At 41.9% G+C, this 17,505-nt stretch overlaps 1 protein-coding gene across 1 annotated transcript in view; it reads left to right on the top strand.

The window, feature by feature from the left end:
- The first annotated feature begins 471 nt into the window (after positions 1-471).
- MAN2A1 (mannosidase alpha class 2A member 1) overlaps positions 472-17,505 on the top strand; it is a 124,774-nt gene continuing 107,740 nt past the window's right edge. The window contains exons 1-2 of the mRNA XM_085043266.1: positions 472-1,125; positions 13,313-13,573. Coding sequence (XP_084899392.1) covers positions 991-1,125; positions 13,313-13,573 — 396 coding nt within the window. The 5' untranslated portion in view covers positions 472-990. The remainder of the gene's footprint in view (positions 1,126-13,312; positions 13,574-17,505) is intronic.

The following is a 17,505-nucleotide window of genomic DNA, read 5'->3' as shown; positions in this document are numbered from 1 at the left end:
ACAACGCGGATGCGGGTTCGTTCGGTACTTGAAGTCTCCCCACTCCCCGCACTCCCTCTCCTCCAGACCGCGGCACCGCGAGGCGCCGACAGGACGGCGGAGTCCCCAGGCAGCCCCCTCCCTCCCTTCCTCTCGCTTCCTCCTCCAGCCTCCTCGCTTCCCACGGCGGAGGCTGCCACACACCGACCGCCGACGGGGTGGCGGCGGCAGCAGCGGGGACATCGGTGCGCGGCGCCTCCGAGCGGCCGCAGGGCAGCTCCCCACCGGCCCCGCCGCGCCGCGCTGAGCCGAGCCGGGGGCGGGCAGCGGGGCTACTCCTGCTCGGCGGAGAGCGGAGGGGCGGCGACCACGGCCCGCCCCGGGTCTCGAACGCCGGGGCGGTGCGGGCTGGCGGGGGCGGAGCCTTGCCCGTGACGCGGCGCTCCGGCGTCGGCGGGGCTGGCGCTGGAGAGCGGGCGGGGGCTCTCTCGGCGCGGAGCTTGTGCGCTGCGGCCCCGGGCGCTCCGGCGGCGGCAGCAGCGCTCGGGCCGGGGAAGGAGGCGTCAGACTCCGGCGCCGCGTGCGGGCAACGAGGGAGCGGAGCGGCTGCTGAGGCGGCCGGAGGAGGAGGAGGAGGAGGAAGGGAGCAAGGAGCAGCGCCGCTTGGTCGACCCGGCGGTGCTGCTGCCGCCACTTCCCCGCTGGGCGCTCTACTGCCCGCCAGCTCGATCCGCTCCCGGAAACTCTCGGCTCGCCTCTCAGCCGCGCCGGGTCTCGACACGGCTCTCGGCCCCGGCGCCGCGGGCACGGGAGGGGGGTGCGGGGGGCAACTTCTCGCACTTCTCCGGAGAAGGATTTGGGCCGCCCCGCTCCGGAGGCGGCGGCGCCTGGGGTGACCGCGGCGGCGGGAGAACTTTCGCCTCCAATCGCGGGGCGCCCAGAGGGGCCCGGGTGCGCCAGCCGCGGCGGGAGCAGCGCGGCGGCGGCGGCGCCGGCGCGGCAGCCGCGGAGATGAAGCTGAGCCGACAGTTCACGGTGTTCGGCAGCGCGGTCTTCTGCGTTGTGATCTTCTCCCTGTACCTGATGCTGGACCGCGGCCACTTCGACCACCCGAAGAGCCCCCGGCGGGAAGGCACCTTCCCCAAGGTGAGCGGGGCGGTGGCTGGGGCGCGGTGGGCGGAGGTGGGGGTGGGCGAGAGAGAGAGGACACAGGAGGGCGGCGGTGCCGCCACCACCACCGGCCCCTCGCCGTACCGCTGCCGGGGGTGCCGGAGCGCCGAGGCGCGGCGGCGGCGGGGCCGGCGGGGCGGGGGCCGAGCGGGGCTGCGGCGGCAGCGGGTGCAGCCCGGGCAAGGGCTCTGCCGTGGGTCGCCCGGGCGCTGTGGGGCCGGGCCGGGGCTGCGGCGGCCCCGCGGGGTGCGGGGCGTGCGCGGGCAGGACGGGGCGAGCTGAGAACTGGGGACCTCAGCCGTGGCAACAACAGGTAGATTTAGTGAAATGCTGATTTTGTGGCTGCTTTCCTTTCCGCTGAGCCGTACTTCGGAGCCTTAAGTAGCTGACCCGACTGCTCCGCATGGTTAAACGACGCAGTTCTTCAGTTCTTCACTTTACTGTGTTGGCTGCGTGGCAGAGGAGTTTAAAGGCTGTGTGTCCTGATGGTGTTCTAATAAGGAATGTTTACCCGTGACAAGAAACATGTATTTCAGAGAGGACGTGGTATGCTGTACAGAACGGCAGAATACTGCTTGCTATACACAGCTGTATGTTCTTATAGTAATAGATAAAAAACTCCAGGAAAAGGCACGACATAGTAAACAAAGTTATAACCTATTTATGCTTACACGGAACTTATTTTTGTTGGAAACAAAATGAATGAAAGCATATTTTAGTACTGGCATGAGACTTCAAGTGAATAAAGGAATTTTAAAAGCCAAGTTGGAAAGTAGCAATTATCTCTCTGTTAGAACCACTCTTGTTTCATTCAATGCAAAAGTAATAATTGATACAGTTGTTTTAATGGTAAAGACAAAAACCTCGACTCAAATGTAAAGAAAAAGAGCAGATCTATTCTGTCTATTTCTTCAAGTTACAGTTCAGAGGTCAGCCTTTAATTTTGGCAGGAGGGAACAGAAGAGAAGCAAGACAAGGCTGGCTGCAGCAGCTGTGTCTATTCAGTGTGTAACTCCAGCAGGAGAGTAACGCCACATGTGACACTTGTAATAGAGCTAAGTACAAGTGCTACTTTGGGGATATGATCAGTATCTTATGTGAGGAAATCAGTTAATGTGTCATTATTCTACCAGCTGAGTTTAATACAGCTTAGGTGCTTAACAGGAAAGCTCATCCATGGGTGTCGTTTTTTACTTTAAATGTTAGATTTTGGGTTGAATGCTTGAGTGAACAAGGAAGATTTATTCGATGTGGTTTGTCTTCTATTGTCGGTGTCTTGCAGTTGAAGTTTCTGTCTGCTCTTGCCCTACGCTGCAATCCTGGTCAGAGGTGTAATATGGTACCTTAATCTGTTTTTAAGCCTCTTCCTTCTAGGTGATGTAGTCAGCTAGAGACAAATGTTTCTCCTTTCATCCTCCTCCCTTCCCATGGTCTTCTAGAACAGTCTGTCGGTGTTTATTCTTCTTGCCTTTTCCATGTCTAGATTTCTTTGAGGCTTTTGATTCTCACCAGAGAAACTTCTGCTTCTCACTGGTCCTTCCTTTGGGTGAAACAGTTAACCTTTCCCTTTCTTATTGCTTTATTTTTTGAGGAAGTTACAGATGAAATTCATATGATTTTGTCATTTCCTTTTGCTATGCCTATGATAGAAATTTTTCACTTTGTTACAACTGTGAAACCTCTGACACCTAGCAAATGCTTTCAGAATTTTATTACATTAGTTTAAAATAAATGCAAAAGATGAAGAGTGGAATAGAAGCCTCCAGAAATCGATGAAAGAAACACTTTAATACTACTACCTCAACTGACAAAAAGTTGTTTGTGTCAGTGCAGTGTTGCCAGAGCTCAAAGTACTGTAAATGAAACTAGCCACAGACGTAAAACCTTCAGGCTGTTTTTGTTTGTAAAAAGCTATGGCAGCAGACTGTAGATTTAAGAATGCATTCTCTTTTCTGATGACAAAGGTCAGAATTTTTTAGCTTAGTAAAAGGAATTAAGACCTTTTTTTTTTTCAGATATTATTGATTGGATTCACTTAATAGCTCTTTCTGTTTTGGCAACATGCTTTACTGTTCCTCTGTGCCGTTCTGGTAACACGCGTCACCTTTCATGTTCCGGAAGTTGTATGTTAGTTTGTAGATTAGTTTGTTCTTTCTGACCAACGTGGCTTTACACTAAGCTCAGAGAAGAGAAGTCTGTACTTCTAGAAGCAGTCCCCTGTTCAGTTTCTAAGCATTTGCTATCTATGTATTCTGTTTGAATTCTGCCAGAACTAGAGATGGGATTTTTCAGCTGGTAGTGCCTGTTGAGCTGCATTCACCTGAAGTGTCACAGTACCTGGTGCCAGTAGTAACTGTTGCTCCATTTTCATTTCCATGTTTTTTTCAAAGCAAGGTGCCTTCTCTTTGCAGGTCTCAAGGTAGCTTGCATCAGACTCAGTCTTTTGAACCTGTCTTCTTTTAGGCTTCTCAGTGTAGGCCAGTGTAGTCAAGAGCTGTCCTTACAGAACTTGCTCACTGGTCTGAGAGTTCAGGACACCAACAGAAATGTCTTGCAGAAATAGTTTTGGGGCAAAATCTTCCAAAATGGGTGGATATCCATAGACAGATGGCTTTATGGCTTTTTTTGCAAACCAAATATTTGAATGCTTTTTACTTCTGTACTAAACAGAACCTGTGGTCAGGCTTGGGACACAGCAGTGACTTTGTGTCTTTTTTGATGTTTGTGTTCCAAAAGCTGGCATCAGTAGTCAGTTTCACTGTGAGTGTTTGCAACACCTCTCCATGCTAGGGTGACATCAAGGCAACTGTAATAGAATTTTAGATAAAGTTATTTATAGTGTTGTCATCATTGGTGGTGCATTTAATAGCAGAAGATCCGTGTGTTGCCATAGAATGAAAGCTGCTGTTAATTTGGGAAAGAATAGGTACCTATAATACTTGGAGATCAAGGCTTACTGACCTCTCCTCTGTAATTCCTGAAGGTATCTTCATGGATCGTGCAAGTTTGTCAGGTGTATATTATTCTGGTGATGGCCTTGTCACAAACTGTGTCTCTCTGAGCCTGTTCCTAGACATGGGATGCTCCTGTCTCAGGACACATATCAGAATATGATGAGCCCTAGTGTCCTGTCTCTGGCTAGGAACCATGTTACAGTATTGTGCAGAGACGAGCTCAAGGTGCAGGGACAGCCTTAGGTGCATTTTTAGGTTATTTTTGTACCAGCTGTCAGTATGGATCATTGTGTAAGACTCTTCTTGTGGAATATAGTGGAGAAATGGTTGAGTGTATTGTTTTTGTTTGCAATAATACAATATTCTCTGAGAAATCTTGTGTAACTGCAGAGTGGAGGAAGGTTCAAAGTGGTGTTTAGTCCTGTGACATCTCCTGTGCAGCAAGTGTCATGTACAAGTGATGTGTGGGCTGAATTGATAATTAAGTGAAAGCTATATTCAAATCAAGTCTAAGAAGATGTCCATAAACAGCTTATCTTGAACTTGTGCTATTGTGTACAGATGAATTCCAAATTCTGAGAATTTGGGACTGAGAAACCCATACTAATCTATTCTAGATTTTGGACTTATATAGAATAAAAACAGTTAGCTGTTTTCTTGTTTTAGCTTGTTTTCTCAACTAACTTTACCTTGATTTATAACAGATCCATAAAAGCTGTTCATTTACAGAAGGTTGTGGAGTATTTATTTTGATTCTAGAGTTTCACCTGTCTCAGCTAAGCATGCATGGCACACATTAAAAGTCCAATTGAAAAAAATAACGTGGAGGGTTTGTTTGTAATGGTATCTTGCATCAGCTATATATGCTCTTTGTGTAGTCTTAAGATGAAAGTTATTTTTTTAGTGAATTTCATGGCTGAGCAAGGGAAAACTGCGTCACATTGAGTCATCCTCTGTCACTACCTGACAGGTAATGCTTTGAACTTGAGCTTTTTCCTCTAACCACTTTTTCACATGGCTTGGTTTAGCTTTTATGGGACAATATCTCTGCACTGTGTGAAAGGTTGTTTCTTTCACAATCAGGAAGACATTTTTGAAAGTCAAGGCTGCTAAGATTCTGGTAGGTAAATGGACTAGCACCAAGGGATTGTTTCATTTTATCTTTATTCTTTTCTTCAAACTTTATTAAAAGGCAAAGGAGAAACATACAGCAACTTCTGTGCTTACAAGTTTCTTTTTCCTAAACAACTGTTCTTTGAAAAAGATCTCTCTTTGCCTCTGCTGTGTTTTCTTCCCCACCTCCCTCTTTGACCACCACTATTTGAAGCTTGCTCTCATCTCATGTGTATTAACTGCTTTTATGGACTCACTGATTGCACTGCATCAAAGAGGGGTGATTAAGTATGGTTCCTCCATAAGTAGCTGGCTTGTTTTAATTTTTTTTTTTTTGTTCCAGTGTCCTTCCAGCAAATGATTAAGTATCCTGGCAGTGGGTACTGCTAAAGCTTCTTGCTGGATTCATGCTTTCAAGGCATCTACACAATGTATCAGATACTCCAGCATAAGTAGCACAAGTGATGGTTGTTCCTGTATGGAGTGTTATTTCATCAGAGTTTGCCAATAATTTGACAGTAGTACCACTTGTCCAAAATGTGATTCACAGTAGGGCAGAGCAGTAGTGGCAGGAAATTAGGAACCAAATACATGGCAGAAACACCAGAGTTCTCTGATCTGTGTGTTGAACAAAGGCACCCTGTGAATGTTACTCTGAGGTTCTGCTGAGGTAGCATTTTCCTTACTGAAAGGAAGCTCTGCCTTCAGTCAGGCCTGAATCTCTGCTGGGCTGGACGAGTGTGTCATCTCATGTTTGGTGGGTACCATGCCCCATGGATGCACTATAAACACACTTTCCAGCTAAAGCTTTGCAGTATACCTTGCCACAGTGAAGTAGCTGAAATCAATGGCTCACATGGACTATAATTACACGTTTTGATCCTGCATGTTGTTAGTAACTGGTGTGTTTTCATGACCTCGTTTGAGAGCTTTCTGACCTTTGCTGTATAACAAGGGACAGGACTTCTGTTTGTAGAAGTATTGGAAGCAGCATGGTATTCAGGTATTTAGGAAATATTTGTTTGTCGCTCTAAATGTGAATTGTGGTAGTTAATATTGTGCATCATTTTGAAGTACTCATTTTTTGACCTCTGAGCACTGAAAAATTGTGGGAACAGTGGCTTTTACAAGCATTCTTATGAGTTTCACATCAGAGGAGACTGAGTGTTGAGTGAAGAGATCCACAGAAGGAATAAATTTTTTTGGATTTGAAACATTACTTAAATGTTTCTTACTTAAAAACTCACTTAGAAACAAACAAATTCTTATTAACAACACTTACTAAGTTCACAGTCTAAAAGCCTTTGAATGTCATGGAAATGATCTGAGGTGCAAATAATGAAAATTTAGGATTACTTCTGCTGAGCTTTTAGTATTTTGCAAAGGAGGAGCAGCTGGCTTTGTGAATATAATTACAGGTCAGTAACAATTCTTTGTTTTCTTAATGTTCACAGAGCGTATTTGTTTTCGTTGCTTGCACATTTTGTGTAAAGTTCTGGCTAAGCAGCAGTCAAGCAGAAGCTATTAGCCTTCTTCAATTACAGTATTTAAATCTGGTGTGAAATGCTGAGAAAAATGCATTTTGTAGAATATATATTCTACAAAAGCACATCCTTCTGCTACTTAGAGTCGCTGCCTAACTTAACTGTATAAACTAAACAGAGAGAGGTTTTCTAGTTTGTTCTTACTGGAGCTTTTCTTTGTCTGACACATTATTTTAAGCTTTGACTTTTTCAAGTGAAAATAATCATTACTAAAATGCTTCTACTCTTAATGGCAGATAAGCTGTGCTTCAGTTTTGTACTGCTAGACATTTAAAGATTCAGCATAGGGTAGGGAGGGGAATCAAAAAGGAGATGAACACAAAATGTATCAGTCACAGTAGTAGTGGACATTTTTCAGTTTTATTTACTTTAAAGTGAATATTTTTAGATTTCTTTCTCCTTGCCTTCAGGCCACTGATGATGGTGTCAGAACCAGTCCATAGCAGCATGCCTTATATTTGTCTCTGTAAATGGCAAGAAACTTAAGTCTAGTGTAATAGTACATTAAACGTTTTTGTTATTTCCTCTGGTGATAAAGCAAAATTTGGAAGTCCATGAGTTTCTTAAAATCTGTTTGTCACGCTGTTGCGTCTTTGGATCAGAACTTTATCATGCTTTTAAGAGAACAGACTTTCATACTTATTTAATTCAGAAGAATTCCAGTGTCTCTGAAAAGTGAGCTGTTTTAGAATAGTACTTTAAAAGTAGGAAATTACTAACAAGGTTACTTACATACTTTTCATTGTCACAAATACACATAAGCCCTTTGCACGGATCAGTAAAGCCTTCAAACCTTGATTTGTCCTTTTAACTGATACATTGTATGCCTGTTTTTTGTTCTGTATCCAACCTTGCAAAGAGAATATGTGCTGAAACAGTGTGCTCGAATATTAAGCGTTGATGCTCCATCAGATTACATTTTTAACTTTTTCCTGCTTGTTTTTTCTGTGCAGGAAGTGGCCATTTAATTGTATGTTTAGTATGTTCTGTTCACTGTACAGTGCTCTGATAGTGAACAGATAATGCTTCCTGCTCTTACCATCTTGATAAGCTGGCATCTCATCAGAGTTTATATCAATATTTGGCAAAAATAGCACATGATTTCCAGAGAGGTACCTGGATGTAGTCACTGGCAGAACTGGCGCAGAAAACTGTTCTGGTGACTGCCGTTCAGTGCAGCCAGAAGATGAGGCTTTGAGTCCAGTTTCCTCAGTGCCTACTGTGGTGAATGTGTATAAGAATGACCTTGAATTCCACATCCTTTGGAAGCTCTGTCCCTTGTGGTGCTCCACTTTCTTCATCACAGTTCATTGGTACACCAGAGCCTCTGATGTAGGACACTGGCAGCTCCTCTATGGTCTCCTGTTTGCTCATGTGGGTGAGAAAGGGAATGGACTCTGGCATGTTTTGAGCCAAGCACGTGGTGGTTGGTGGCTGAGTCTGGATGCAAATAACCAAATTCCAGCTGACATAACATCAGAAGTCTCTAATATGGATTTCTCTTCTGTCTGCATGTTTCTATGAGATCTCCTCATCTGTGGGCCTGTCAAACTCCCTCTTCAATTATTTGAGCTAGCTGTCTTTTTCCTGATGAAGTGATCATTAGTGGCCTGTTGAAAGCCACTGTATTTAGAGAAGGAGCATGCATTCACTCAGGAAGTGAAAGTTCCAACCAATATCTTTTCTGCAATGTACGGTGTTCAGATAGGAGAAACTGAACACTCTCTACTTCCTTGGAATGAAACACACTGGTCTCTCATTGTGTTTCTGGGCTTCCCTCCTCATGTTGGGTGTCAGTGTGCTCCTTTCTGGAGAGTCCTTGCTACAAATCAAACTGGTGTTAGAAGCAAACAGAGAAGGACAGGCAGAGGGCAGTGGGAAAGCAGACTACTTTGGAGTATTTGGGGCATGAAAACTGCTGAAGGGTTCAGAGTGACTGAAGCATAAGGAGCTATTTATGTAGCTGATTCACATGGTAATAGTGGCAGGTTTCTCAGGGCAGCTAACAGGTGTGGACGCTTCTTGTTCCAAGTGGGAGGAAGCTTTGTGGATCTGTGTTGCCTTCACAGGGGAAAATTTTGTTGGTTGAGTCCAACCCTGTGTAACTATGGGGGTGGTGAACAGGTGTGCTCCTCGTTTGATGCCTGCCATTTCTCCTACCAATGCAGCTGTGGCTGCTTTCAGTGCTATTGGATTTGTTGGCACTTTGTACTTGTAGAAGTGCTTACTATCCTGTGAAGTAACAGGAGGATTGCCTTTCTTGCGTTTTAAATAAAATCTTTATTTACACACTCATCAGTATATAAAACCAGAGATAAATGGAAGAAAGAAAGTTGCACCAAAGTTGTTACAAACTTTTTAACTGGTTGTGTAGGCCAAGAGATTCACATAACTTTACATTTAGTTTCCTTGTATTAAAACAAGTATGTAGATTAATAGAGCATCCTTTAGTGTTGCTTACTTGTACTATGACATACTTAGACAGCATAGCTCCAATTTTCTGTTCAGTTAGGCATTTTTCAAAGTCTTGGATCAAGGTTCCTTCTTTTCTGAGAGGACAATGCTGTGAAGTCAGGGATAGTTCTGCTAACATTTATGACTTGTGCAGCTAGTAAAGTTTTGCTATTCAGTATCTACAAAACCATGTCGAACTCAAAATTTCAGACAGAATTGTTTAAGGGGAAGTTGGTACATCTTTGCTCTGATTAAAAAAATAAATCTCCCTGCTCATCCTCCAATGTGTGGAAAAATTGAAAACTTAGTTTTAAACAAATACTGTTGGAGTGTGATTTTAGTAGTGGAGACAATCTCTTTGTTTTATCTTTTAATTAGACCTAGTTAGTGTCCCCTGTAACATACTTCTAATCTGTTTTTCTGGCAAGACAAGGTCTGTTACTAGCAATTAATAAGATAAAAAAGCTTTAGAGTAACTTCACTGTTTGGTATTGTTTGGCCTTGACATTTGAAGTAAGTCAGTTACCTTCTTTTAAAAATGTTGAAATGGAATTTATTTTCGTGTCTTAAATTCATTGTTTTGAAGAGCTACAGTATTTTCCATATTCAGCTCATATTTTAAAATCATTTTAGTATTGAACAGGCAATATCTATTTAAAATGAATAAGAAGAAAAGGTGAATTTGCAATGAAAATAGACCTAGCTTTTGCATAATTTGGATCCATGCCAAATTTTCATCTTGCACATGGGTTCCTGACATTAATTATTTTCATACTGAATCAACTTGGGTCCATTTCTAGTCTGAGACACTGTTGTTTCTAAAGTTAATTATCATGGATGTGGCATTTCACAACAAAAATTGAAAATATTTTGACAAACTCAAAAATTTTATTTCCTTCAGTTTCAACTTGGGTACTGCATGAGGTCTTGGTTACATGTTCTTGACAGCAGCTTTTTATTTCATTTTCTGCATTCAAGTTCAGTTAGCATGTGGTGTGTTTAAATGCTTTAGAAGAGAGTCATGATGTATCTCACAGCCTCCAGAAAAGAAAGCAGGTTATTCTGTATTAATGTCCTCTGTTAATTTCCACAATGGGAGGTCTTTGTAAGGATTTCTTTCTCCAGATAACAGAAGATCTACCTCCAAAGTTAAAGTAACGTACTTTAACAGACTTCTGAAAATAAATGTCCTAGATAGGCTGGAACCCTGCAGATTACAAATTATTGCTGGATGTATGTAGCAACATATGAAGTCATTGTTTGAAGGTTGTCTGGTAACAAATTGCTCTTTGAAGACAGGGAAGTTGGTTTACAGAGAAAAATATTTTGTCACGTAATAAACGGTAGACTGGTAAAGGTTGTTACAGATATTTCAAGGTTTAAAATATAATGTGTTAAATGAAAGGTATGTCTTAAAGATATGAAACACAATATGACCTCCGAATTTGGAGGAAGTTTATATCTGTCTTCTAGAGACTGGCAGTATATGCCAGTGGAAGGATCAATCTAAACGCTTATTTGGTGAGGTTAGGTTGATTTGGGGGTTTTTTCCCCCCTCTGTGTCTGTTGTCGTCCTGGAGAGAGTGTAATTGGCTAGATGATATAAACCAGACTGTTGGTGTATTCTGTGACCAGGTAGTTGAGAGGATAAGCAATATAAAACTATTTTGTAAGAAGAGATAAAATACTTCTGCATAAATGAATGAGAATATAAATTTGGAACAGTTGTCTGGTTTTATAGTTGTAGAGACAGTGTCTATAGTGGTGGGGTAGGTGTGAACAGTGCTTTAGCTGCTTGCACACTTGTTAACTTTGAACGGTAATCACATGCAGTGAAGCAGGGTATGATTTGTATGGATGGCAGCTGAACTGTAGCTTCCTAGGAATCCAAAGATCAGAGCCTCTGCTGGCAGCCTCTAAAGCCCCTATCAAGTATTGGTTTATATCTGTTATTTTTAGATTGAGTGGCATAATAGGCTCTTAGGCTTTGTGTAGGGAAACGTTTCTTACTTTCCGAATATCACAGACATTGCAAGGGGAAACTGATTTTACACAGAAATGTGCACATAGTATCTTTAACGTAGCATTTGAAAGATTTTAGTCTGGTTGTTTCTTTTGTGCCACCAGAGGGCATGGGACTACAGTCTGTTTGGTTTTTTTTTTTTTCTTTCCAGTATTCCATCATCTGCATATTGATTTCTTCTTGTTTTCAGTTCATCAGTTTTATAAGTTTCTTGCATTTGTCTTTAAACTGTTGGGATTCTAGGATGTTGGTCCTACATCTCAATTAGCTTAATCTGGTTCTGTTGTCAAAATATATTTTTGTCTTTTTGGGAAGCAATAGCTGTCTGCCTGTGTTGCATTTTAAAACCTTTTACTGTTTTCAGGATGTATCAATCTAAGAAACAGAAACTAACAACAAGCAGTGGATCAGCACTTCAAACAGCCTGTAAAATGCAGAGACAAAGCAATAGTTTTAAAAAAATATTAAAACATATTGTTTGCAAAGTTACAAAGAACTTCTCTAAAAGTAGAATTATAGTAATGATAGTTTAGAATCCAAAAAACTGACTGGTAACTCTTAGTAAGAGTTTGTTTTTGGTTTTTGGGTGGATTTTTTTTCCTGCTGGCTTCTCACAGTCAACAGAATTTAAAATAATGTACACATCAATTTAGAAAGGAGACGTAATCCTTTGCAAATTATAGTTGCTTAAAAGGAAAATGCAAATGTTTCAAGTGCATTACTTTGAAAAGGGAAAAAGATGTCTTGTACAGATGTTTTTAATATTATACTGTAGTCCTAAGAAAATAAGGCAGTGGGGCTGGGAAAAAGTCATTAAAATCATAGGTCACAGAGTAGCTCTCTACTGAATCAATGGTATTTGTTTTGAGTGTAATGGTAAAATGTAGATGCCTGAAACTGCAGAAGGTTTTGCTGTTATGAAGGCTGCTTGCAAAAATATCTAATCATACATTGCAGATTTTGGGGTCTGAACTCAACTTTAATAATAGGAAGTGACTGTTTTCTTGTTCTCTTGTCACTTCTTGTTACGTTAGAGTCATTCTGAGGAAATAAAGAAATTACTGTTAAGATGAAATATCCCTAAGATCACGTTAAATAATCTGGCCTTTTGTGATTTTGTAAAAGCCAGCACATTCATGCCTGATAAAAAGCATACCTCAAATAATTTGGAAGGAGTGGCTAGTACATGAGAGGGCAGTAGCATTTTGAGGTGTCTTGTTGGGCTGTGCTTCCTCCTACATTCCTACAATACAGTGATTAGATGCTATTAAATTACTTCGTGGGATCTGTCTCTTCCTTCCAAGTTGCTCAGGGAGATGCGTTGACTTCTTTCAATTCACATTGGTGTTGTTCTGCAGCCTTCCTCGTGCGGACTATTCTAGAACCATCTACAAAATCCTGTTGTTTGGCAATAGGTGATCTTCTGGCTGAAAAATGCCATTAGCTTTATCTCTCTTTTGCAGGATTTTCTTGGTGGTTGTAATGGCCCAATTATACAGATTATTGATATGAGCAGGCTGTTAAGGGATCTTTTACCCCCATTAAGTGCTTTTGTTAATTTCTCTCTAACTTCCACTGAAAATCAGAAAATTGTTACTTACTGAACTATTTTGCATGTATGAGAAAAACCTGAAATGTTTATGTTGTCCTCTTAATCCCATTACAGTGGGACTGACTGGTAAAAAATCACTTTCTGTTTGATGTTTTGATAAATGAAAGGATCAGATTTTTGCAAATCTATGTGAAAAAATTGAATTAGGTATAATTGCTACTTGATACTGTGTGACTTTAAAGAGTATTTTTATATCACTGATTAAATCTTGTGCTGTGAATTCAAGTTTATAGAGGAAAAATGTATGTTTTGCTGTTTTATCTTGTCCTGGAAAGAGAAAGATTTGTGTATTGGCTTAATTCCTTATTAGTTTCTCTTTATGAAAAATATAAAATAAAGATATATTTGAGTTTTTCTATGATCAGACACTATTGTGAAATTGAGGTTGTTTTTTTTTTTCTTTTAGGTCTGTCAAGAATTTGTCTGAGAAATAATTAAACTTCACCTTTTTTCCTCCCCCCAGGGCCAGCTTTCAATATTGCAAGAAAAAATAGATCATTTAGAACGCCTGTTGGCAGAAAATAATGAGATTATTTCAAACATACGTGATTCTGTGATCAATCTGAGTGAATCAGTAAAGGATGGTCAAAAAAATCCAGAGGCTATAAACTTCAGTCAAGGATCTGTTTCTGAGCTGTTCCCTTCTGCTTCAGTTTTGCTTGCAGTTGATTCTGAGGATTGTTTGTTTGCTTCAAAAAGTGGAAGTCACAGTTCGGGTGTACAGGTAAGCAGTGTGTCTTTCTCTCTTATTCTGCTGGAGTCCTAGCTGTCACTTTGTGTTTAATTCTGAAAATGTCAAGTTGCTGCTAAAAGCTTGGTAGTAAGACATAATAGAATTGTTGAAGTGACTGCTCTGTTTAGCAGATGTTATGAAACTGTTCCTTTGTACCTTTTTTAAAAGTTCTCTGGGAATTTAATAGTGATTATGAAGAGCCAATGTTTGAGAAAGCTTAAACATTTTAAAAAATCCAAATGTGGTGATTATATGCAGATTATTATCCCTTCAGTTCTTTGGAAATAATTTATTTGAGAGTCTGAGTTTCCCGAAAGTGTTCTAAAACTGATGAAAAATAAACTGGAAATAGTGGATAGTCTTGGTTTAAATAGATTTTACTGTTAGAGATACATGGGTAGATGAGGTTTTATGGGGAGGTAAAGAATGTTCAAGAATTAGGAATTTCAAAAAAATCTCGGGTTTTGTGTTCCCTTTTGAATGTCATTTCTGTATTTCAGCATTCCTGTCTGTCTCCAGTTTGTGTAAGCACTTTGATCAGAAAGGAGGAACATATACCATGTTGACTGGTTGGCATGAGCTGGGGAGGTTGAAGTTTTTAAAGTCAAACACTTCAAGTTGAATTTATTTTGCTTTCTGGTGATGCTTGTGAGTTCATGGACTCTTATATATTCAGTTTTAATGGAGTGATTCATGAGTACTGAGAATACTCTGTGAAGTTTGTGATCTGTACTGTTTTTGTGAGTCTTGTGGGAGTACTATAAATATTCATAGTACTCTAAAGCAAAGATTAAATTTTGAAGTCCAGCTTTCTCATTTTAGAATTTAAAGTGTTTCTATTGCAGGAGAAAGACAGTGGACTTCAGAAGAATAAGTACACATATTAGAACAATGGTAACCTATGATGTATCATGCTTAATGCATTTAAACTCTTCAGGGATAGAGACCACCTTAATGTCTTTTACAGAGATAGCAGGGTTTTTAAAGGCAATATCTGAACATCTCTTCATGTTTCTGATATGCATTAAGACTTCTGTGCAGGAAAGTGAAACATCTGGACCTGTGGTTTCAGGCTTTCAAGTTAGTGTATTATTAACCAGTAATTCATTGTACAATCTGTTACCATGTTAAGTGATGTACTGTTTTATGTGCATTAAAATATTAAGTTCCAGTAAATGAATTTTGAGATAAAATATGTTGTCTTAAATTCTTGAGCACGATAACCTGTTACAAATGCAAGGTAAAACATGTTTTCTGAAGCTGCTCTTTGTTCTTGCCTCACACTTGAAGAATCTCAGAACATATACCTCCTATCAGCCAAGGCACCTACCTGCCTAATGGCAGGCTGTAGTAGCTAAACTGCTTTTGGATCATTTTCTTTTAAGTACATTTGCATATGCATATGGAGGAAACATACTTTCCCATACTCATACTTTCCTTTCGTCCTTGAACCAGAATGGATGACTTTAATGTTCTCTGTGTCATTGCATTAGTACCCTCTGTTTAGCAGGTTATTCACTGTCATCCTTAAGTCACCTTAATATTGTTTCTGTATGCAGTTAGTTTCTCGTCCTATGAGTCTGAACTGCCTTTCAGTTGTGGAATCCAAGACCTTGACTTTAGCAGAATTCCTCTAGCATCATCTTAACAAATGAGATCTAAATCACTGTATTTGAATTCAGTTGTACTGTTTAATACTTTGCCAACCCTGCAAGCTCAGTTAATTTATTTGAGACATTTTTAATAATTATTTTGAGCACTTTTGGAAAGAAATATGTAAGTGTTAATTGCTGCTGTTTGTAAACATTAACTTAAACCCACAGAATTTTAAATTACTTTTCCCATGTTTGTCTCTTAGGTGGGTGTATTAGAAAGTAGTAAGAGCTAATATAAGTGAGATGAAGTGTATGGATAAAAAATAACCTTTACAGAATTGTCCTAGGTTGCAATATAGATGTAGTTAAGTATTCTATTACCACCAGCTGTGGGCCGTTAGCTGCTATCACCTGCTAATGACCCACTCTGGATGACAGGCAATGGGCCATCTGTTAGCTGTTACCAGCTGCTAATGACCCACCCCACATGACAGGCAATGGGCCATCAGGGACCCACCGTGTGACTCATGGACTTATCTCATCCCATTGTGAGATGCTCTGCCGAGGAGGGAGGAGCCAGGTGTTCCCACCTGGATATAACCTGGCCTTGGACCTGCCTGAGCTAGCCCTGTCTACTGGGTTCCCAGAGGACAAGAGCTACCACTGGATCTTCAGCTGGAGACCAGACCTTCACAGGATCACCACTTCAACTGGACTACTTCAGTTGGACTGCTACTACCACCCTAACCGGGTGTCAGTTTGTATCTGACTTTGTCAGTGCTTTTCCTTGTATTATTTCACTTATTTTTAATTTCAATCCTGACTTGTGATCTCCCACTAGTTTGTTTTCAAACCAACACATATTTTGGCGCCCAGTGTGGGGCATGACCTGGGGAAACTCAGAAATCCTATCACCATGATGCTCAGCTTATCTACATGGGTACTGTATCTCGCTCTCTATATTTTTCCTCAAATGGGAAACTATCTGCCCGTCGTATTGCTCCTGTTACGATCAGGGCATGGCATGAAAATTGCTCTATTGGTTTATTATGCCTATTGCATAGTAACCTGTGAGGCGATGAACACCATTCGGTATATTTACTCGACTTTGTCTGCCTGGCCTAACCTGAGCTGCTCCATCTGGGACCTCCTCAGCAATCGCACCCACCCTCTGGGGCTAGGAGGAGAGAGCGGTTTCTTCCAGCATTTCAGGCCAGGCACAGCCATCTTTGACAATATTGAGTTCTCTCTGGATGCTAAGGATGGCATAATCTTCCTGTTAGTTCTGTTTTCTTTCTTCTCTGCGACCAGCACAGTGTACCTCATGCTGAGAAACAGAACAATACTTGGTGTTGTACAGCGTCTTCTCGAAGAGGAGGAGAAAAGAAACAAGTCAGCAGGCAAGAGGAAAAGAACCAAAGGAGCAGTCAATGTCTCAACACAGACCATTGCCGAATCAGAACAGCCAAAGCCAGTAGTGGTTGCCCCCGTCCAGAAAAAGAAATCCAAGAGCAAGTCAGTCCGCACAGCGACTGATGAGGATGCGGCAGGACCATCTCACCAAGCAGAAGAGACAGAGCCAGAGATCATCACTCGCTCTCTATCCCTGGGGGAGCTGCGTGACCTACGGAGGGAATTCACCCGGCAGGCGAATGAGTCCATCTTGACCTGGCTGCTCCGTATCTGGGACGCCGCAGCTAATGACACTGTTCTGGATGGAACTGAGGCCAGACAACTGGGATCCCTGTCTCAGGATGTGGTCATTGACCAAGGGATTGGGAAAACCCAGGAAACTCTCAGCCTCTGGCGGCGATTGCTGCTGAGTGTACGGGACAGATACCTGTGCAAAGAAGACCTCCAGATGCACCAAAGGAAATGGAACACAATAGAACAAGGTATCCGATGCCTGAGGGAATTGGCCGTGCTAGAGATCATCTTCTCAGACAACGAGAGATTCCCCAAGAGCCCAGATAATGTCCGGTGCACTTCACAAATGTGGCTAAGATTCGCGCGGCTCGGACCAGAGATATACTCTCGTTACCTGGCAACATTGCAGTGGAGGGAAGGCGAAGACCAGGTGGGCGTGTTAGCAAACAAACTGAGAATTTATGAGGACACTGTCACCGCCCCACTACGCACCCAGGTCTCATCGGTAGAAACAAACCTGGCCGAGCAAGTCCAGAGATTGATTGAAGAGAGCCATCAGAAACTAAGGAAAGAGCTCACAGAAAGATTTTTCCATGCCACACCAAAACCAACCCGAGTCTCTGCCATCAGGAGCAGACGTACTCCAGTCAGGGAAAGAAAACAAACTCCACGACGTGACCT

This window comes from Lichenostomus cassidix, chromosome Z, assembly GCF_008360975.1.
Source record: "Lichenostomus cassidix isolate B80296 chromosome Z, HeHo_3.0, whole genome shotgun sequence".
NCBI classification, from domain to species: domain Eukaryota; kingdom Metazoa; phylum Chordata; class Aves; order Passeriformes; family Meliphagidae; genus Lichenostomus; species Lichenostomus cassidix.
This window is presented reverse-complemented; position numbering and strand designations above follow the sequence as displayed.